Source organism: Melampsora larici-populina, assembly GCF_000204055.1.
Source record: "Melampsora larici-populina 98AG31 unplaced genomic scaffold MELLAscaffold_93, whole genome shotgun sequence".
Taxonomy (NCBI): Eukaryota; Fungi; Basidiomycota; class Pucciniomycetes; order Pucciniales; family Melampsoraceae; genus Melampsora; species Melampsora laricis-populina.
The window spans coordinates 157528-174049 of record NW_006768857.1 but is presented as its reverse complement, the minus strand read 5'-3'; the positions used below and the strand labels follow the sequence as shown (position 1 = coordinate 174049).

The 16522-nt window shown below is 41.1% G+C and overlaps 1 protein-coding gene across 1 annotated transcript; it reads left to right on the top strand.

The window, feature by feature from the left end:
- Positions 1–13360: 13360 nt before the first annotated feature.
- Positions 13361–15838, top strand: MELLADRAFT_69496 (uncharacterized protein; the record flags this gene model as incomplete). Its single annotated transcript, XM_007418468.1, has 10 exons — positions 13361–13366; positions 13489–13511; positions 13562–14052; positions 14109–14641; positions 14720–14815; positions 14840–14877; positions 14961–14990; positions 15058–15136; positions 15252–15442; positions 15505–15838. 10 exons carry the CDS (start codon positions 13361–13363, stop codon positions 15836–15838), a joined length of 1821 nt encoding a protein of 606 aa, XP_007418530.1.
- Between the last annotated feature and the right edge of the window lie 684 nt (positions 15839–16522).

The following is a 16522-nucleotide window of genomic DNA, read 5'->3' as shown; positions in this document are numbered from 1 at the left end:
ATCTTTCAGTGACTGCTTATCGTCCTTGGCAAATTCAGCACACTTTGCTTTGAGTTTCTCCAAATCAAATTGATCCGCCCTCCAAGGAACCACACAGTCAGAGCAAGAGATCTGTGAAAACCCTGACTTGACCGTCTTGCAAGGAACCCAAAATTCACAGTCAAAGTTGAAGGTATATTCGGTGTCGTCTTGATTGTCTTGTTCATTGTTGATACTTGGTTGAGGGCTCTGTAAGATGTGGAATAGACAAAGGTGAGTATATTGGATAATATACACAATAGGTGAATAGCTTGAAAACATCACCTGAGCAGTATCAGATTCCGGGGAATCAACATTGACACCTTCATTGACCAATGGATTGGATGGGGAAGAATAATCAAGAAAGATTGGGTTGACGTGCTGGTGCTTTGATTTCATATTTCAAGAGTGCTGAAAAAGATTAGGTAGGATGGATTTGTGAATATGTGGACAGTAGTAACCCACCCAAGAGGATCATCTGGACTGCAGATGCTCAGCTTCCACACCCACCGCAGTGACTGCGGCGAAATTCTGGGCTACATTTGTTTTTATTTTATTTCAACCCAGGCTTCCTTTTTAGCAAAAGTAATATCTGTGTTTGGATTTAACAAAACAAATGACTTTAATCATGAGTACAAACTAACCCATAGCTGGAGCACAAGGATAGTAACACTCCTCGCACAAGAGCTCCTCTACTTTGACAATTGGCCAAATTTGGAAGAGGTTATGATGTCCAGAACTGAATGACCAACAAGGTTATTATGATGAAAATGTTATGGTGTACCACTGCATTTGCTATGTGCCCCTCTTCCTTGACGTCTGACATGTATAGGTCTCAGATATCCACCACACAGACAAAAAAATGAGAAGACAAGATGAACATCCAAATAGATGATCTGGTGATACCAGAAATGATCTTGACACAAATGATGACAAGTGATCTTCATTGAAAGGTCATTTTCCTCCAAAAACACCTTACTGCATTTATTTTCAAGTGAATCATTTTAACACATTCAAACACCCTGGTCAACTATACTGTGTGTTTCAAGCTTGATTAAAATAATATGTATGAAATATTACTAATACAGTAATCTCTGACATAACCCATCTGTGATGTAAGCCATACTCTATAGATGTAAAGTGTCGTGTGACACAAGCGAGAACAGCTGATCCAGAGCTGTCACTTGAGTGAGAAGAAATGTGAAGATGAAAGTGTCACGAATGGAATGCTCTGAAGAGTCTGAAGCGTATAAGATGGATCTTATGATGATATTAATTTCTTGATGACAAAGATAGAAATAAATATAAACAGAGACTAGATACATTATATACAAGATGCTTCAGTACTGAGGATGCAATTGCTGAGTTCTTACAAATGAGCACAAAAAGAAAAGACTCAGTGAATGAGTATCTTGACTGAGTGCCGAAGGCCTGAAGAGTAAGTGTCGAGTATCTTGTGATACACTTTATGTATTAACATACTCCATCAAAACCCATACAAATTTGGCCATCTGCAGAAAAATTGCAGAGAAAGTGGGTACATAACCCATAACTTTGTAGTACCCCATAACCCACAAGGTTTTTGAGGGAAACCAGAGCTCATAACCCATAATTCTGGGGTCATTTAGAAAAAAAATGACCAAGGGAGGCTTGAAAAACTCTAAACATGAAGATTTACAGGCAAACTCTATTGATGGTGACCTTATTCAACCTTATTTAACTTTCACACACCACACACCACAAACTCAATTACATTATGCTTCCTGCAAACTTGTCCAAATACAGTGTGGCCAATATTGGGGAAGGTTTCAAGAATGCAACAAGAAGCAAATGAAAAAGAATCTATAGTACAAAATATACCTCCACCACCACAACCTACCAATGAAGAATTCCTCAAAGCCTCAGATATCATGCTATATTACTTTGAAAGTGACAATGCACAAGAAGTGCAGGGGTATGAAAGGGCCATCCAAGCCTCTCTTAGACACTTCCGATTGCTATGTGTTGAGGCTGCAAAGCAGCAGTGTCAGTCCTCGAGTGTTTTCATCCACGAAAAACACCAAAAGAACTTCATAAATAGAAAGTCTTTATTTTTTCCTTATGAAATGTATCTATACAAAACACAATAATGAATACCTTACGAACACACCTTAAGGATCTAGTTTCAAAGATCTAATGATGAAATATAAAATTTACATGAAAAGAAATAAATAATGACAACATACAACTTAATGACCTAGTTTCAAAGGTCTACAAGAATTGACACGAACTCAAGAAGAAGACTCTAACCACGTGAATCAAACAGGACATTGTACCTGAATCACAGGCGAGTCGAAATATTAGTAAGAAGCCTTACATAAAATAAACAGAATGAATACTATACTTACGAACTAATATTTTTGTATGGACAAAAGAAAGAGAGCCAAGACTAATTCTAATAGACACACAAGAAGAATCCTAACACGATATTGAATATTACTAGAAAAGCCGACCAAGTAAACTTTCAACATGCAAAGTGATTACAAATCATATGAGTATACGTAAAGGGATCACTTACAAAATAAGGATTGATCTAATCCTCGGTATATAATTTTACATAAAATCTATGTATCAAGGAAGGAAGTAAGAGCTCCGAGTCATAGATGACAAGATGAACCAGGAGCATAGAAAGTTATAAAAGGCCCTCCTTCTAAGCGAACAAAAAGGAGGCCATCGAATTTTTACCAACAATAATTTACAAGTAACCGTTAGTGTTCTTATACTTCGAAGTCCAGCATATACGAAAAGCCTTACTTTTTTCTTTATATGTTCTACTTCTTAAGAAACAGTTCCCTAGCGCTCTCTTGAAATTATCTACAGTAACAATCAACATATTTAATCTCCTTTTCTATCCTGATATATAGAACTATTGGATCCTGATATCATCGTCTTGCTTTCTCATTCTTAGATATTACTAGAATTTGACACCAGCACTTTCATATTACCATCCAACGTACTATCATCAGTTAGGAACCCTTGTCTCTTACTTGATCTTGAGTAAGTGATATTATACTTAGTCAATACCTCATTTCTCGCAACGCAAAGTTGGACGAGATCCCTGTCTATTTTATATAGCAGGCTACTCTTAGCTTTCTAGCTACAGAGATTGAACACGGGTCTAAAGATTGACCATCTTTTACTGTTAACCACAGTAGGCCCGTGAATTCCTAAAAGGAAACTATATTAGTAATTACAATATACTTACAATCAAATTGCTGTTTGTGTTTAGGTATCACGAGTAACTATAATCCACGTAACCAGAGGATTATCTTGTCAGGATTAATACAAGGTAAGAAATAGACCTTTTCTCGTATAATTATTGTAGCCACCCTGACAAGCAGACTCTTTCTGATATGTTTTTTGAGGTTTCCTAACAAGTTTGTTTTGGTTTCATACAATCTTTGTCATAACCCATATTTTATCAGTAAATATATAAACATGGCTTTTGAAAGAGATTGAGATAACCTATACTCTAGCAAAACCCACACTTTTGGGCCACATTCTTTGGGTATGGGTTATGTCAGAGATGACTGTATCACCCCAACATAATCTGATAGATCCATAGGGTTGTACACTCAGTAACTCACTTGAGGACAAAATACTTATCCAGTCTCAAAGGTCTCCAAATGGATATATTGTGATATTCACAGCAATCACAAGCTCCAATAGCAAAACAAATCTACCCTCTTGAGCCCAGACATTTTTTGCTGTGTATAAAATCATTTGATTTGAATATGAAGCTTAACAATTTGACTCTTGCAAGTTTGTTTTTCACCAAGATGAAGTTTCTCATGACAATAGAATGACCTATGTACCTCAATTCTGCCTTATTTTTCATACTTTTTCCAAATGATTTCCAGATGGGATCACAAGGTTTAGGACCTAGATCAATAATAAAAGGTACAACTCTTCCAAAAATAAAACAAAAAACAAGATTTTATTAGAAGATGTGATTATAAAAAGGAATATTAATACAAAGGGGTTTTCTGATGTAAGTAGATGAAAAGGATCTTAAGAACCTTGTTTTTCAAGAGATATGAGGAAATTAACATACATTGTCATCCAAAAGACATATGACCTTATTCAGAAAGGGTGTTGATTTCTGCTTGACTCCAAGAAAAACTTTGATACCACCAAGCATTGATGATACTGAATGCTTGAGATTCTCAGGAGGGAAAGCCTTACATGCATCAGCTACAATGGTAAGCATGTTCTTCAGTGCTGTGGTTATATCCACAGCTGAGACTGTGTGTTTAATGCTTAACCAGATATTTCCAATTGGGTTGAGATCCGGTGATGGAGATGGCCACATTAACATGACAATGTATCTTTGGTCATGCAAAAATTTTAATATTTGAGCATAGTGCTGGCACATTTTTCTCCATCAATATGAGAGTCAAGACCATGTGCTTCTGGCAAATTCTTGAGGAAGGGCAAGATGATGGATCAAATGCTTGATTGATGCATGGTTTCAAAATCATTCTTTTGGGGGGCATATCACTGTACCAAACTTGGTCCCAGCATAGAATCTGCCTTATATGTACCATCACGCATCCTGGGTTGTTCAAACCAACAAAACAGTCATTCTGATAAATGTTTCAGCTGTTTGTTGTGAATGTATACTACTGCACACTCTTTGAATCCCCCCGGGGAAATCAAGGTCATGCAGTGCATATGTTATGACCTGAAGGCGTAACAAGGGATAAACTAGAGATGATGTTCCTAAGGTTTATTAACTGGATTTCAGTGTGTGGAAAAAGGCTACTACAACAAGAGCACAGATATCTAGGCAAATGGGGTCTGTCTCAGTATCAGCATGACCCGCTATAAGGGTTATTACAGCATACAGGTTGTGTGGTCCTGAATACATGTCTGGATCTGGTGCACCTGTTGCATGCAGGACTCATCATCCTGTATGTGCCCTGTATTGGTTGTACCAATTACATGTATTTGAGTACATACTGAAATTGTTGAGATTGTTTCTATTGTTTTTTTGTGTTTGTGTGAAGTTTTGTGTGTCTTTCACTAGGATACACCTATGTGACATGTTTGTAGTCCGTCTTTGACTTGTGCCAATGGTGGAGGAGCTGAATCCCTTGTCACTCTTACAACTTGGGATCTGAAGCTAACTTGTGCCTCACTCAACCATTGGCACACTGCAGGTATATATGTAATTTCACTCTTACGGCTTGGGATCTGAAGCTAATTTGTGCCTCACTCAATCATTGGCACAGTGCACTACCAACAGAAATGTACATGTCACACAGCTATAAGTCCCTCATGTGGTCTGTATTGCACTGTTCTTGTAGGCCCTTCACACATGTCACTGGGATGAATGATGGTGGTGTACTACATGAAGACATGTCATGTAGCTGTGAACGATCACTTGAGAATTGTCTGCAATTCTCCCTGTACATTGCACATTGGCTCTTACCACTCAGGGCTTACACCTCAGCTCCACCAAGTCCCCCTGGGCTTTTGAACCAAGTTAGGGCTCCTGGGTTCTTTAAAGGAGTTCTTCAACTGGCAAGTTTTTCAAAAACAAGTTCAAAAAGTAGAAAAAAGATAATCATACCTGCGAGGAGTGCGCATCTGTTAGGTGTACTCTTCACTAAGAATGTGGTGATAAAGGTAAAGCGTGGCCTTCATGTGGTACACCAAAGTGAAGACTGCAACTAGTTGAGCTCTAAGGAGAGGATTTAAGGAAGGAAGAAGAAGATTAAGGGAAGTGAAGAGCTAGTATGCTCTAACCATGTGAGACTTCAAGGGGCAGGCATTACACTTTGGCGAGCCAAAGATCCTGAAGGCTACTTTAGATTGCATGTAAGGGAGAAAGCTTTGCTGCTTTATGTTTCTAGAGGGTATGATGGCCCAAGGCTTGTAGAAATAAATACCGGGGTGCTCAGCAATAGAACCCGTAATGCTCAAGTTTGGTCTTTAGACTTACACAACTAATCACGTACTCAAGGATACCCTTAATAGGATTTCAAGTATAATGTGATTCTAATGTTGTGCTGTGTCAAAAGATGGGGGATGAATCAAGGGAATAAGGGGGGTTTATATATTGACAGGTCAAGCGTCAACTTGTGGCTGGTGTGTGATTATTGTCTCACTTGTGGTTGACGCTTGGGTTAGGTTTGTTACGTATTCAATACATTATGTACATGGGTTTATGTGGCTCTTGACACTGAGCCTTGAGATGTGCTTATGGATTTATACAATAATATAATATTACATGTGTTATTGTTAGCCTGTGGTTGTTCAATAACGCCTACAATACCCAAACAATCAATGCTGAGATGTCCGAGCGGTCTAAGGAGCTGGATTCAAGTCTTCATCACCTTGCATGTGTCATGTGTACCTCCCAGTAGGGCAACCTGCAGGGGTTCGAATCCCCTTCTCAGCATGTTATTTTGTTGCCAAAGACAGCAGGCAGTACGTCTGTGCATTATCCTCATCATCTTTGTCTGGTGTGTGTGCTCAAGCGCAGTCTATGCCAGGGTCCAAAATTAGTGCCAGCCCTCCAAAGCTTCTAAGCAAGATACCAGTGAGTATTGTTACATCATCTCTGAGATAACCCATACCTTTTTATGGACCCCAAAAGGTATGGGTTTTTATAGAGTATGGGCTAGCAAGATTCTCTGCAATAACCCATACAGGCAAATCAATGGGTTATTGCAGAGAATTGTTTCAGAAAGTTGAGGTGAGATTGCTGAGCGCTTTCATTGCATATGTATCCAAGAGGATTGAAAGAGGAAAGACAAAATGGTGGGCTGTACTAGTGATTTGGAGTGTGCTGCACTAAAGGCCCGCAGGGCTTGACGGAGAGCCCCCCCACAAGCTTTAGCTTTGCCAGAATCATTGTGTCTGAGGTAATCTGTGACAACTTCTGCAGATTTGAGTAAAGCAGAATACACTGGCTGAGCAGGCACCTCAACTTCAGAGTGCTCTGGAGCCGGAATATCTGTGTCGTGGTTTCATTGTTCAATAGCTTCAAAAATCTCCTCTGGAGTCTAGGTCTCAAGGCCACTCACATGCTCATTGGTAGGATTTAAGAGTCTGGACAAAGACATCATGTTCTTTTTATGAACAATATTCAATTTCTGATTTATTCTCAGTTTTCAATCTAGCATATCCTTCTTCAATATTTGAGACATAAAAAGTTGATAGGTCATTAGGAAGCATGTTTTTTGGTAGAATAGTTGAATCTGTGATGAAGTGTGTTGAGCTTTGATGATTTGTGTGGAATGGATGGAGTCAAATGGCTATGAAAAGCTTTGTAGGTGTGTCTCAGGAGTCTCCTGTGCAGTACCTGTGCAGTATTAATTTCTTTTTTCTTGGGGTGAAGTATGGGTTTTTTGTCTCTGGTTCTCAAAAAAAAAAGTATGGGTTAAGGGAAATCGTAGAGTCATGGGTTTTTGATCCATTTCCCCTGCCCATAAAAATATGGACCCAAAAACCCATGGGTTAAGCTAGAGCATGGGTTATTGGGTGTATGGGTTATTTCAGAGGCGACTGTAGTAGTCCATGAACTAGTGTTGTAGTGGTGGGGACAAGTGCAACAAATGAAGTGGTGCTCCATACCCATGGACAGGTTTTTGTCTACAAAAATAAGACATTGTGCAAAAGCTCAGAACCTGACTTGTGTTTTTTTTGTTCCTGAAAAACCCCCCTTTTTGATTTGTTTTTGCTACCATCACACAAACTTTTCCCTGAAACAGGTTAAGTCAGGGCCCCAGTATGCTCCTATAAGGGGTAGTCACACAGAATTGTGACTTTTGAGCTCCCGCGGAGATACTACACATGGGATTATAGAGACCTGCCAGCTTCTGCCTTTGCTTTATTGCCACAGATTGCCACTCTTTAGGATAAAACCAGTCATAGAGCTATGGGTGAAGCCAGGGAAAGACTTAGTGGTTTGGCAGGGGCTCATCTCTGTGGAGCTCAAAAGTCACATTTATGTGTGACTAGCCTTTATAGGAGCATACCAGGGTCCTGTTAAGTGCTCAAGCCTACATCATGTGTCCCATTGCTCAGATGGAGGCGCAGTCCAGACCACAGAATGAGGAACATCACCTGAAATCCCTTGAGATATGGCCCAATGAAAAAAGATGGCCTTTGGGTGTATCCTACAATTTAGGAGTGTGGAGGAGAGAGCTACAAGATGCGGGCCTGATGGAGTCATACACATTTGTCTTAGCCAGGTTCACAGATGGTTTTGACCAAGGCATACTGGAGAGACCAATCCACAGAAGGCAATATCTCTGCCCAAACAACCACAAGTCAGTAAAAGAAGCTGAACAAGAGGTCAGAGAAAACTTAGCTCAGGAGATTCAAGCAGGGATAATTTTTGGTCCCTTCCCAGAAGAAGAGGTTTTCTGGTGGTTGGGTTTCTTCAGGACAAATCCTCTAGGAGCCATGGTAAATTGCAATGGGTTGGTGCAACCCATAAATGACCTCTGATTCACAAGGAGGGAGTGTACATCAACTTGGTAAAAGCACTGGTAGATACGCACAATTTGAAGACACTGTGGGACGGCTTCAAGAGAGTTGTGAGATTCATGCTACAAAGTAAAGGAGTATTGTTGTTCACAGTGTCATTTTACTACTCACTGGCAGGCCAGTGAGTACATCCAGCTCAATCCAATCTCAATCCAATCTCAATGTTTGGCCTAGAGTAGCAGACAAACAACCTTCCAGAATGAACTGGAATAAAGTTTGGTTGCATGTCCACACATGAAGGTGTCAGAATGTCTGGAAGGTTCAAGTGATTATGCAGCCCATGCATATCCCCCACTCAAACATGATTGGAGTTCAAACTGATATTGAACTGACATTGAATTGATATTGGATTGAGGTGAATGGAACTCACTGGCCTGCCAGTGAGTAGTAAACTTACACTGTGGTTGGGCATTTTAAACTGGGCTAAGGCTTATTGCCAGACCCCAACAAAACAACCTCAGTTGCCATATCTAATGGTGATGGATTTGGACTGGAACATCTTACTTGACACACGTGTGAACTTTGGAGGTGCGGCAGGTTGCGGAACCTTTGGACAAGCTGCAGACACTGTGGTAATCAATCTTTGAGACCAATCAAAAAAAATCAAACAAATCAAATTTTGAATTACATCAATTATAGTACATATAGTTCAATATTTACATCATTTTATCATTTATATGAACAAAATTATCAAGATAAGTATAAACTATGAACAAATAGATTACACAAAGAAAAGAAAGAAAAAAACATAAGAAAAACTCGAAAATAGAGGTATACAGGTTGGAAATGGTTTTAGGGTATTAATATTAGGTTTATGGGTTTGGTAAGATCAGAATAAGGAAGAGGAGCATTATTTTGGTCAGTAACAACTTCAATCATGATGGTTTATAAGATAAAACAGAAGTTATTAAGGAAATGGGAAAAAGTTGAAGTTGGTAAACAACGGTTGACAGGTAGTTTTACATATGTAACAGTGGTATTAGTAATATATAAGGTTGCCAAGAGTGCTATGTGCTTACATGTTTTGTTGTGCTTGTGCCTCGGAAAGAAACAAGTCTCTTAACCTATTTGTATACCTATAAGAAGATTTTATGTGCCATCCAAATGATCATGATCAATAACATAATCGTTTGCTCTTGGGCTCAAGTCTTTTGATCAATTTAGTCTATGAACTCGCTCCCTTGCCTAGGAGTACTTTATGTCTTGTTAGATAGACAGGTTGATCTCTCGTTTGCAGCCTGAACTGAGCTCGCACCTTGTAGTCGCTGGCGTGCTTGCTGACTTCACTATGGAGGGTGTTCCATCTGTGACTCGGTCTCAGAATTGTTTGACCTCAGCCCGTCTGTGAACCACTATATGGCACACATTCTCCTTACTTTGGAACATGATATTGATGCATTTGTAATACGATTAGAGCACCAATGGGATAGGATGTGCTTCAAAGAGTCTATCACACTGGTAACAGGGAGAGACAAAATAAGAGCAAAATGAGAATTGAGACAATTGATACAATCATGAACAGATTCAGAGCTGAGGAGGATGAATCAAGATGGAACTATTGAGTCAATCAGCAAACACCCAAGTCTTCAAGGTTGAATTCAAAGCTTACAACATGGATTTGAAGGATCTATTCAGTTGAAAAAAGGAGTTTTGAAGACCTTGAATCACTCAAAGCAAAGTCAAATTGTGTGAACCAAATCAAAGAGGTTGGAATCAAAGTAGGAAGGACTTGAACCAAAGCCGAGATGTCTGAATCAAAGCCAAAATGTCTGAATTGAAGCCGAGAGGTCTATATTGAGGCAATGAGATTGAATTCAAAGCCTAGAGATTGGTTTCAAAACTTGTGTTAAGTCCTTTGAATGAGATGATGGAAAATGAATGATTGAATCAAACTGGAAAGACGAGTGAGGATGAGATGATGGCGCTGAGGATTGGTTCGATTGATCAATCCCATCAAGCGCTGTGGTTGGTCTGACTCACAATTCCAGATAAGCATACGACTTATGTGATTATGCTTATAAAATGACCTGTATTGCTCTGAAAATAAAATAAAATAAAACCAGATGGACAAGCATTTTTGGATTGACTGTACATCATTGAAATGCTGAATCATCACAAGATCAAATCAATATTCATTCTAGAACATTCATATCACAGCATATACACAGCATTTGATCATAAGAATAGAGATTAGTCATGTTTTACTGGTCAAATTAGTAATAAATCTTATCAGATGATGAATAGAAGATCACATTACACCATAGTAATGATCATAATGGGTTAATGAGCTACTGATGGCTAAATTTAGGAGTGGAGAGAGGGATTGAATCATTAGATCATAGCTGTTTACCAACATTTTAGTCATCTTTTGGTATTTGAGATGGTAAAGAGGGTTTTTAAGAGCTGTTGACCACTCATTGATCTTTAATATAAACTTGTGTGCTTTGTGAGAAATTATTTTTCCTTTCTTCTTCATCTCTTACAGAGCTTTAATTTTATTTATCATCATAAATTTATTATAGCAGTACTAGGTCACTCAAACCAGCCCTTCATCAGAGGAGAAATTTGTTTTATGTGCTTTATATGACACTGTCATTCTGGAATAATATCAAAAAGATATTGAGATTATTTTTCTACATTTTGACTCAACTGGAATACCACTAAAATTGTGTTGAGATTAATTAAATCAGGTGCTTTTCTCTTATCAAATCAGTTATATTTCTCTGGTGCCTTATCAGTACTCAAGTCAACAGTTTCTCTTTCTGATTGACTTGTTTTAGAAGAGCAGTCCTTAGACAACTTCTACTAGTCATTTTTATCTAGTAGATTATCCTCTTCCAGCTTTGTATAACCCTTGTTGGGTTTTAAGTTCTACAATGCTTGGAAACTAGTGATGTTGTCAAGATTCAAGTTCAACACAGGGTTCTTTTGGGTCAACAACACTCTATTTATCAAAAAAGACAACAACTCCAACTCCAACTTGATGAAAGTGGCAGAGGCGAGTGATGGGAAGGCGACTCAAAGCTAGGAAAGGAGGACAGACCTAATAGGGTGATTGCATTGGTGACAATTAAAAGATACCTGGACAGAATACAAGCACAGCACATAGTGTGACATAAATTGCGACCAACAGCTGATAAGGAAGTTGTCACTTTACTCCTGAACGCAACTTGCCAAAATGAGGAGGAAAGAGACCTAATAACTCAAAAAAAACCCGTCACAATCAAACAACTGTTCATGCTTTTCAAAGTGCCCTACAGAAAGTCAGGCAAATTGGTACTTACTGGATCAGTCGCGGTGGTGGCCTTTTGGGGCATGACATGGCTAGACAAGCTATTAAGGGGGAAGAAGCAGGACAGTGCAATCTTGAGGAGCTGTGTTGAATTTGGTGAAAGGAAAGGTCTTTGTTTGGTGAAGCTACACCTATGGACAGCAAAAACTGCCAAAGAATCTGGGAACACCAGTAAACATCATTGCCAAACAAGGGAGATGGAGGTCACTCACCTATTTGAGGTACTTCAAGGCCTTCACGGAAGAGGGGAGAAATGAGGCAATAGTAATGTTAGAAGCTCTAGACAAAAGGGTGAATAAGCATCAGAGACAAGATTAATGGGTGTTTTTACGACAAGAGGCAGCTCTACAACACAAACTTTAGATGTGGAGGACTTGTATGCAATTCAGTACGTACAGTGAGAGATATCTGTACAAGAAATCCAAACATTATGCTGGGCCGCGGAAAAGCAAGATGCACGCTCTGCGTTGGGGGTAAGCCCTAAGAGGCTAGGTGCCAAGCACCCGTCTTGACAACTAGTGGTAGGAGTCCTGGGTCTCAATCCAGCAATCCGCTAGCCAAGTTGAGGTTGGTTCTAGTAAACCAACCTTGGCGGAGATTGAGGTTAGTTCTTGGAAACCAACCCGGGCAGAGTTTGGTTCACATGAACTAAACTCAGAGGCCGGGCTGTGCCACTGCCCCCATAGACCTACGCTGATAGGTCACCCTGGGGGGAGTGACCTATAGATAGACATATAAGAGTCCTATCTATTCCCAGTTTTCAATAGGGCACTAGAGAAGTGCAGCTCGCTGAGGACGGGGTGGGCTTTGGAAGTCAATTCATCAGTCCAGATTACCAATCTCCAGGCATCTAGAGTACATTTTTCATGGGCCTTGCAAAATTTAGCAGGTCTTGAACATTCTGATAATTCCAGGATGCCTTGACCTCATCAACTACAGAGTTATATCCCAGGTTCTTCCAGGGACATTGAATGGTGGATTTTCTAATATTATAGTTGGATTGATAGTAAGCTGGTCAGTAGCCAAGCTTTGTGGCCATTTCATATCTTTCATTAGATGCCAATGATTACAGTTGGTTAAGCTTTGGGGTTACCCTGTTGACTTGTTCCCTAACACTGAGCCATAATCCTTGAAATCTGCAATCATAGACCCTCCCATATTGGTTGGGAGGCTCTGTTCTTTGCAATTTCCATGACCTTTACCTGAACCAGATGCATCTAAATGATACACTTTTTGAGATCATATGCCAGTGGTTTGATAGCAAGATCACAGGAGGTGACAGTCAAAAGGGTTTGTGTAGGTGTGATGATTGCAGAAATCCAAAAGATTAAAAAATAAAACATAAAAACTCTAGCTTTTTGATCACCCACTTTACAATGCAAAATAAGCTTTAAAAAAATTCCCCTCATCAAGCTTCAACAGAACCTGGGGGTGTAGGTATCTGTCAACTTGGAAAGCTCTTTGTCTGATTCTGCTTTTGCAGAGGCCTTGATCAGGTGCATGAAGAGGATGTATGTATGTAAGATTGATCCACTTGAACTTGAGTCTTGTAGGTAGACCCGCTTTCAACACTTGAACACCTGCTCGTGATAGTAGTGTGACACCTGCTACTGTATGACCTGTACTACCTGTAACAGCCTGGTGTAACAGATGTGAATCGGTGTGTTCGAATTTCGAAAGTGTTCTCGGGTCTTTTACCCTAACCCCCAGGTGCGTTTTCATCGATCGTACCATTTGCCTCAAGACCTTTCGACTGAATTTAAACAAACCACCTCTGTCGATTCTCCTGATTTTCGTCAAGTCCTCATTGTCTTCGATTAAACTTTCGTCTAGCGCGTCCATCCACCTCGTACAATATTCACGCTACCCAGACATGTGGCGCAATGGCAATAAAGTCACTGGCACTAACGATGCACCCCTGGGTGCTCAACGCAGATGGGGCGGTAGTTCCGATTCGAGAGACTCCGGCGCTTTTGGTGGTCTAGGTGCACCCACTTCATATACTGCAGCACCATTGTCCAATCGTGATGACGAGCCGCCACTGCCACCACCACCGCCTGCCACCAATGCCCCCGAACCCCCACCTGCCGAGCGCAAACGAAAGAGCCGATGGGGTGCCGAGACCGAGAAAGTCAGTGTGGCTGGACTCCCAGTCGCGATTAATGGAACAGTAGATGCTGCCGATCTGGATCGATACGCGGGTAAGCCATAACTCTCTTCCCGCCGCAATACTTTGAGCTGACCTCCAAACACTTAGCCACTTTGCGATTGGAGCAGGTCAATGTAAAATTGCGTAGCGGTGATGTAGTACCTCCGGAGAGAGAACGATCTCCGTCGCCTCCACCCACGTACGATGGTCAGGGTCGTAGAACAAACACTCGTGAATTTCGTTACAGGCGCAAACTGGAAGACGAGCGGACAAAATTGATAGAGCGCCTTATCAAAATCGATCCCTCTTATCGACCACCTGCAGACTTTGAAGCTCAAAAGAAGTTTGGTGGGAACAGATCAGGTAGACCTTCAGAAAAAGTATATATCCCTATCAAAGAATTTCCAGAAATCAAGTTCTTCGGTTTACTGGTTGGACCTCGAGGTAATAGTTTGAAGAAGATGGAAGGCGAAAGTGGGGCTAAGATTAGTATCAGGGGAAGGGGAAGTGTTAAAGAGGGCAAAGGTCGTAAGGAAGAATTTGCGGGTGATGATGACGATGAGATGCATTGTTTGGTCACGGCTGATACACAAGACAAAGTTGATAAATGCGTGAAACTAATAAACAAGGTCATCGAAACTGTAGGTTCAAGTCTCTGGCTCTCACTCCTGTCATCGGATGCGGTGATGTATCTCATGCGTACTCGTCACTTTTTACAGGCTTGCTCCGTGCCCGAAAGTCAAAACGAACAAAAATTGAACCAATTACGGGAACTTGCCCAATTAAATGGAACCTTTAGGGATTTTGAGAACCAGGTCCGTAACTCTATAATATCTTAGGTTATGAAGCTCATTCCTGAGGCATCTATACTGGGTAGGTATGTCAAAATTGCGGCAATCCAGGCCATCGCAAATACGATTGTCCTGAGCAACGCAACTTCTCGGCTGGCATCATTTGCAGAATCTGTGGAGGCGCGGGTCACATGGCGAGGTTTGTGTCACTGTGATCGCTTGATGTTCTCCGCTAACTTCTTCAATTTCCTGTCTGTATCATTTAGGGATTGTACTCAACGACGTGGATTCAATGGTGGTCAAGCCGGCCCTAATGGAGGCGTGGCGCAAGCTTTTGATTCTGAGGTGCGCACTTCGCCTTATTTATATTGCGCTGGTTCACTCCCTCCTTTCATACCTCTGATGATCCCTTCACAACGTCTGTCACCATATCTTGTTACCTGGACCTTTCCCCTTATAGTACGCGTCTCTCATGGCAGAGTTGGGCGAGACTTCGAAAGGTGCTTCAGGAGAAGACGGCTCTGGCGAGAAGTCAGAAACACCCAAACACCAACCCAATTGGAATGGCCCAACTTCATCCATGGATAATGGAAATGATACACCTGGACCGCCTTCTGCGAGCGTTCCCCCATGGAGGATAGCATCAAACTGGTTCGTCTCCATATGCAAATACCCTGTCCATTGACTTGCTCACTCCGTCGCGTATCATACAGGCATCCTCCTCAGCCGCCCCAGCAACATCACAATGCGGGCTATGGCCAACGAAACAGTTACGGATTCAATGCTGGACATCATCACGGCCAAAACCAACACCACGGTCATCATGCTCATCACAATCCTCATCATCAACATGGCAACCCGCACCATCATCCTCAGCACACGCCTCACCAATACTCTCAATCTCAACCCCACCAACCGCCTCAACACATGCAACAAGCGTATCATCAAAACATGCAGGCACCAGCTGCAACCCCCGACAGCAGCTTAGCGGCTTCGGCGCCCGCTTTTGTGCCACAAAGCAGTTACGCCGGATATTTTGCTCAATGATTTGTACAGGGTAGGACAGTCACCTGAACAGAGCAGCTGCCATCAAAAAAATTCAATGTCGATTCGATTGAGGCTGAAGAAAAACAATATTCTGAGAACGAGGGCATCCAATTGATCGCCTTCTCTTTTGCTATTACTAACCTTGATAACTGGGTGCGAATAATGTGAATGTTGTGTATAACTACCTAACCACTGCTTTTCTTGTTGGTGATGCGACGTTTCCCTCCATCCATGCACTACCATATTTTCTTTTGAGGTCACTGATGGATTTATAACGAGTAAGCTTTCAAAAAGCATACATGTTCAAGGCTGAAGCTGCTGACCGCCGGTACTTCAAGGCCAAGGGCAAGCAAGAATTGATCCAATAACTACTGACTTGAATAGTTGAATGTCTGACATCTCTCCTCCGCCTAGCGCTTTACAGCGTGGACTAACGTTGATGACAGAAAAACGGTGATGCTACTGACCTTCTGCATACCTACAGCGTAGCTGACCCTCTACTTTAAATATCCAAAAATGGATACACTGATGAGCTGTTCACTGACTACGCGCGATAGGGCTTCGATTGCTCCAAAAATTATTATAGTAACTTATTTTCCATTGCATCTGAGTATACCTTCTTGAAGCCGGTAGGGCGCCTCGAGACTGGAGCTCTTGAGCCATTGCTTGATCCCCAGCGAGTGA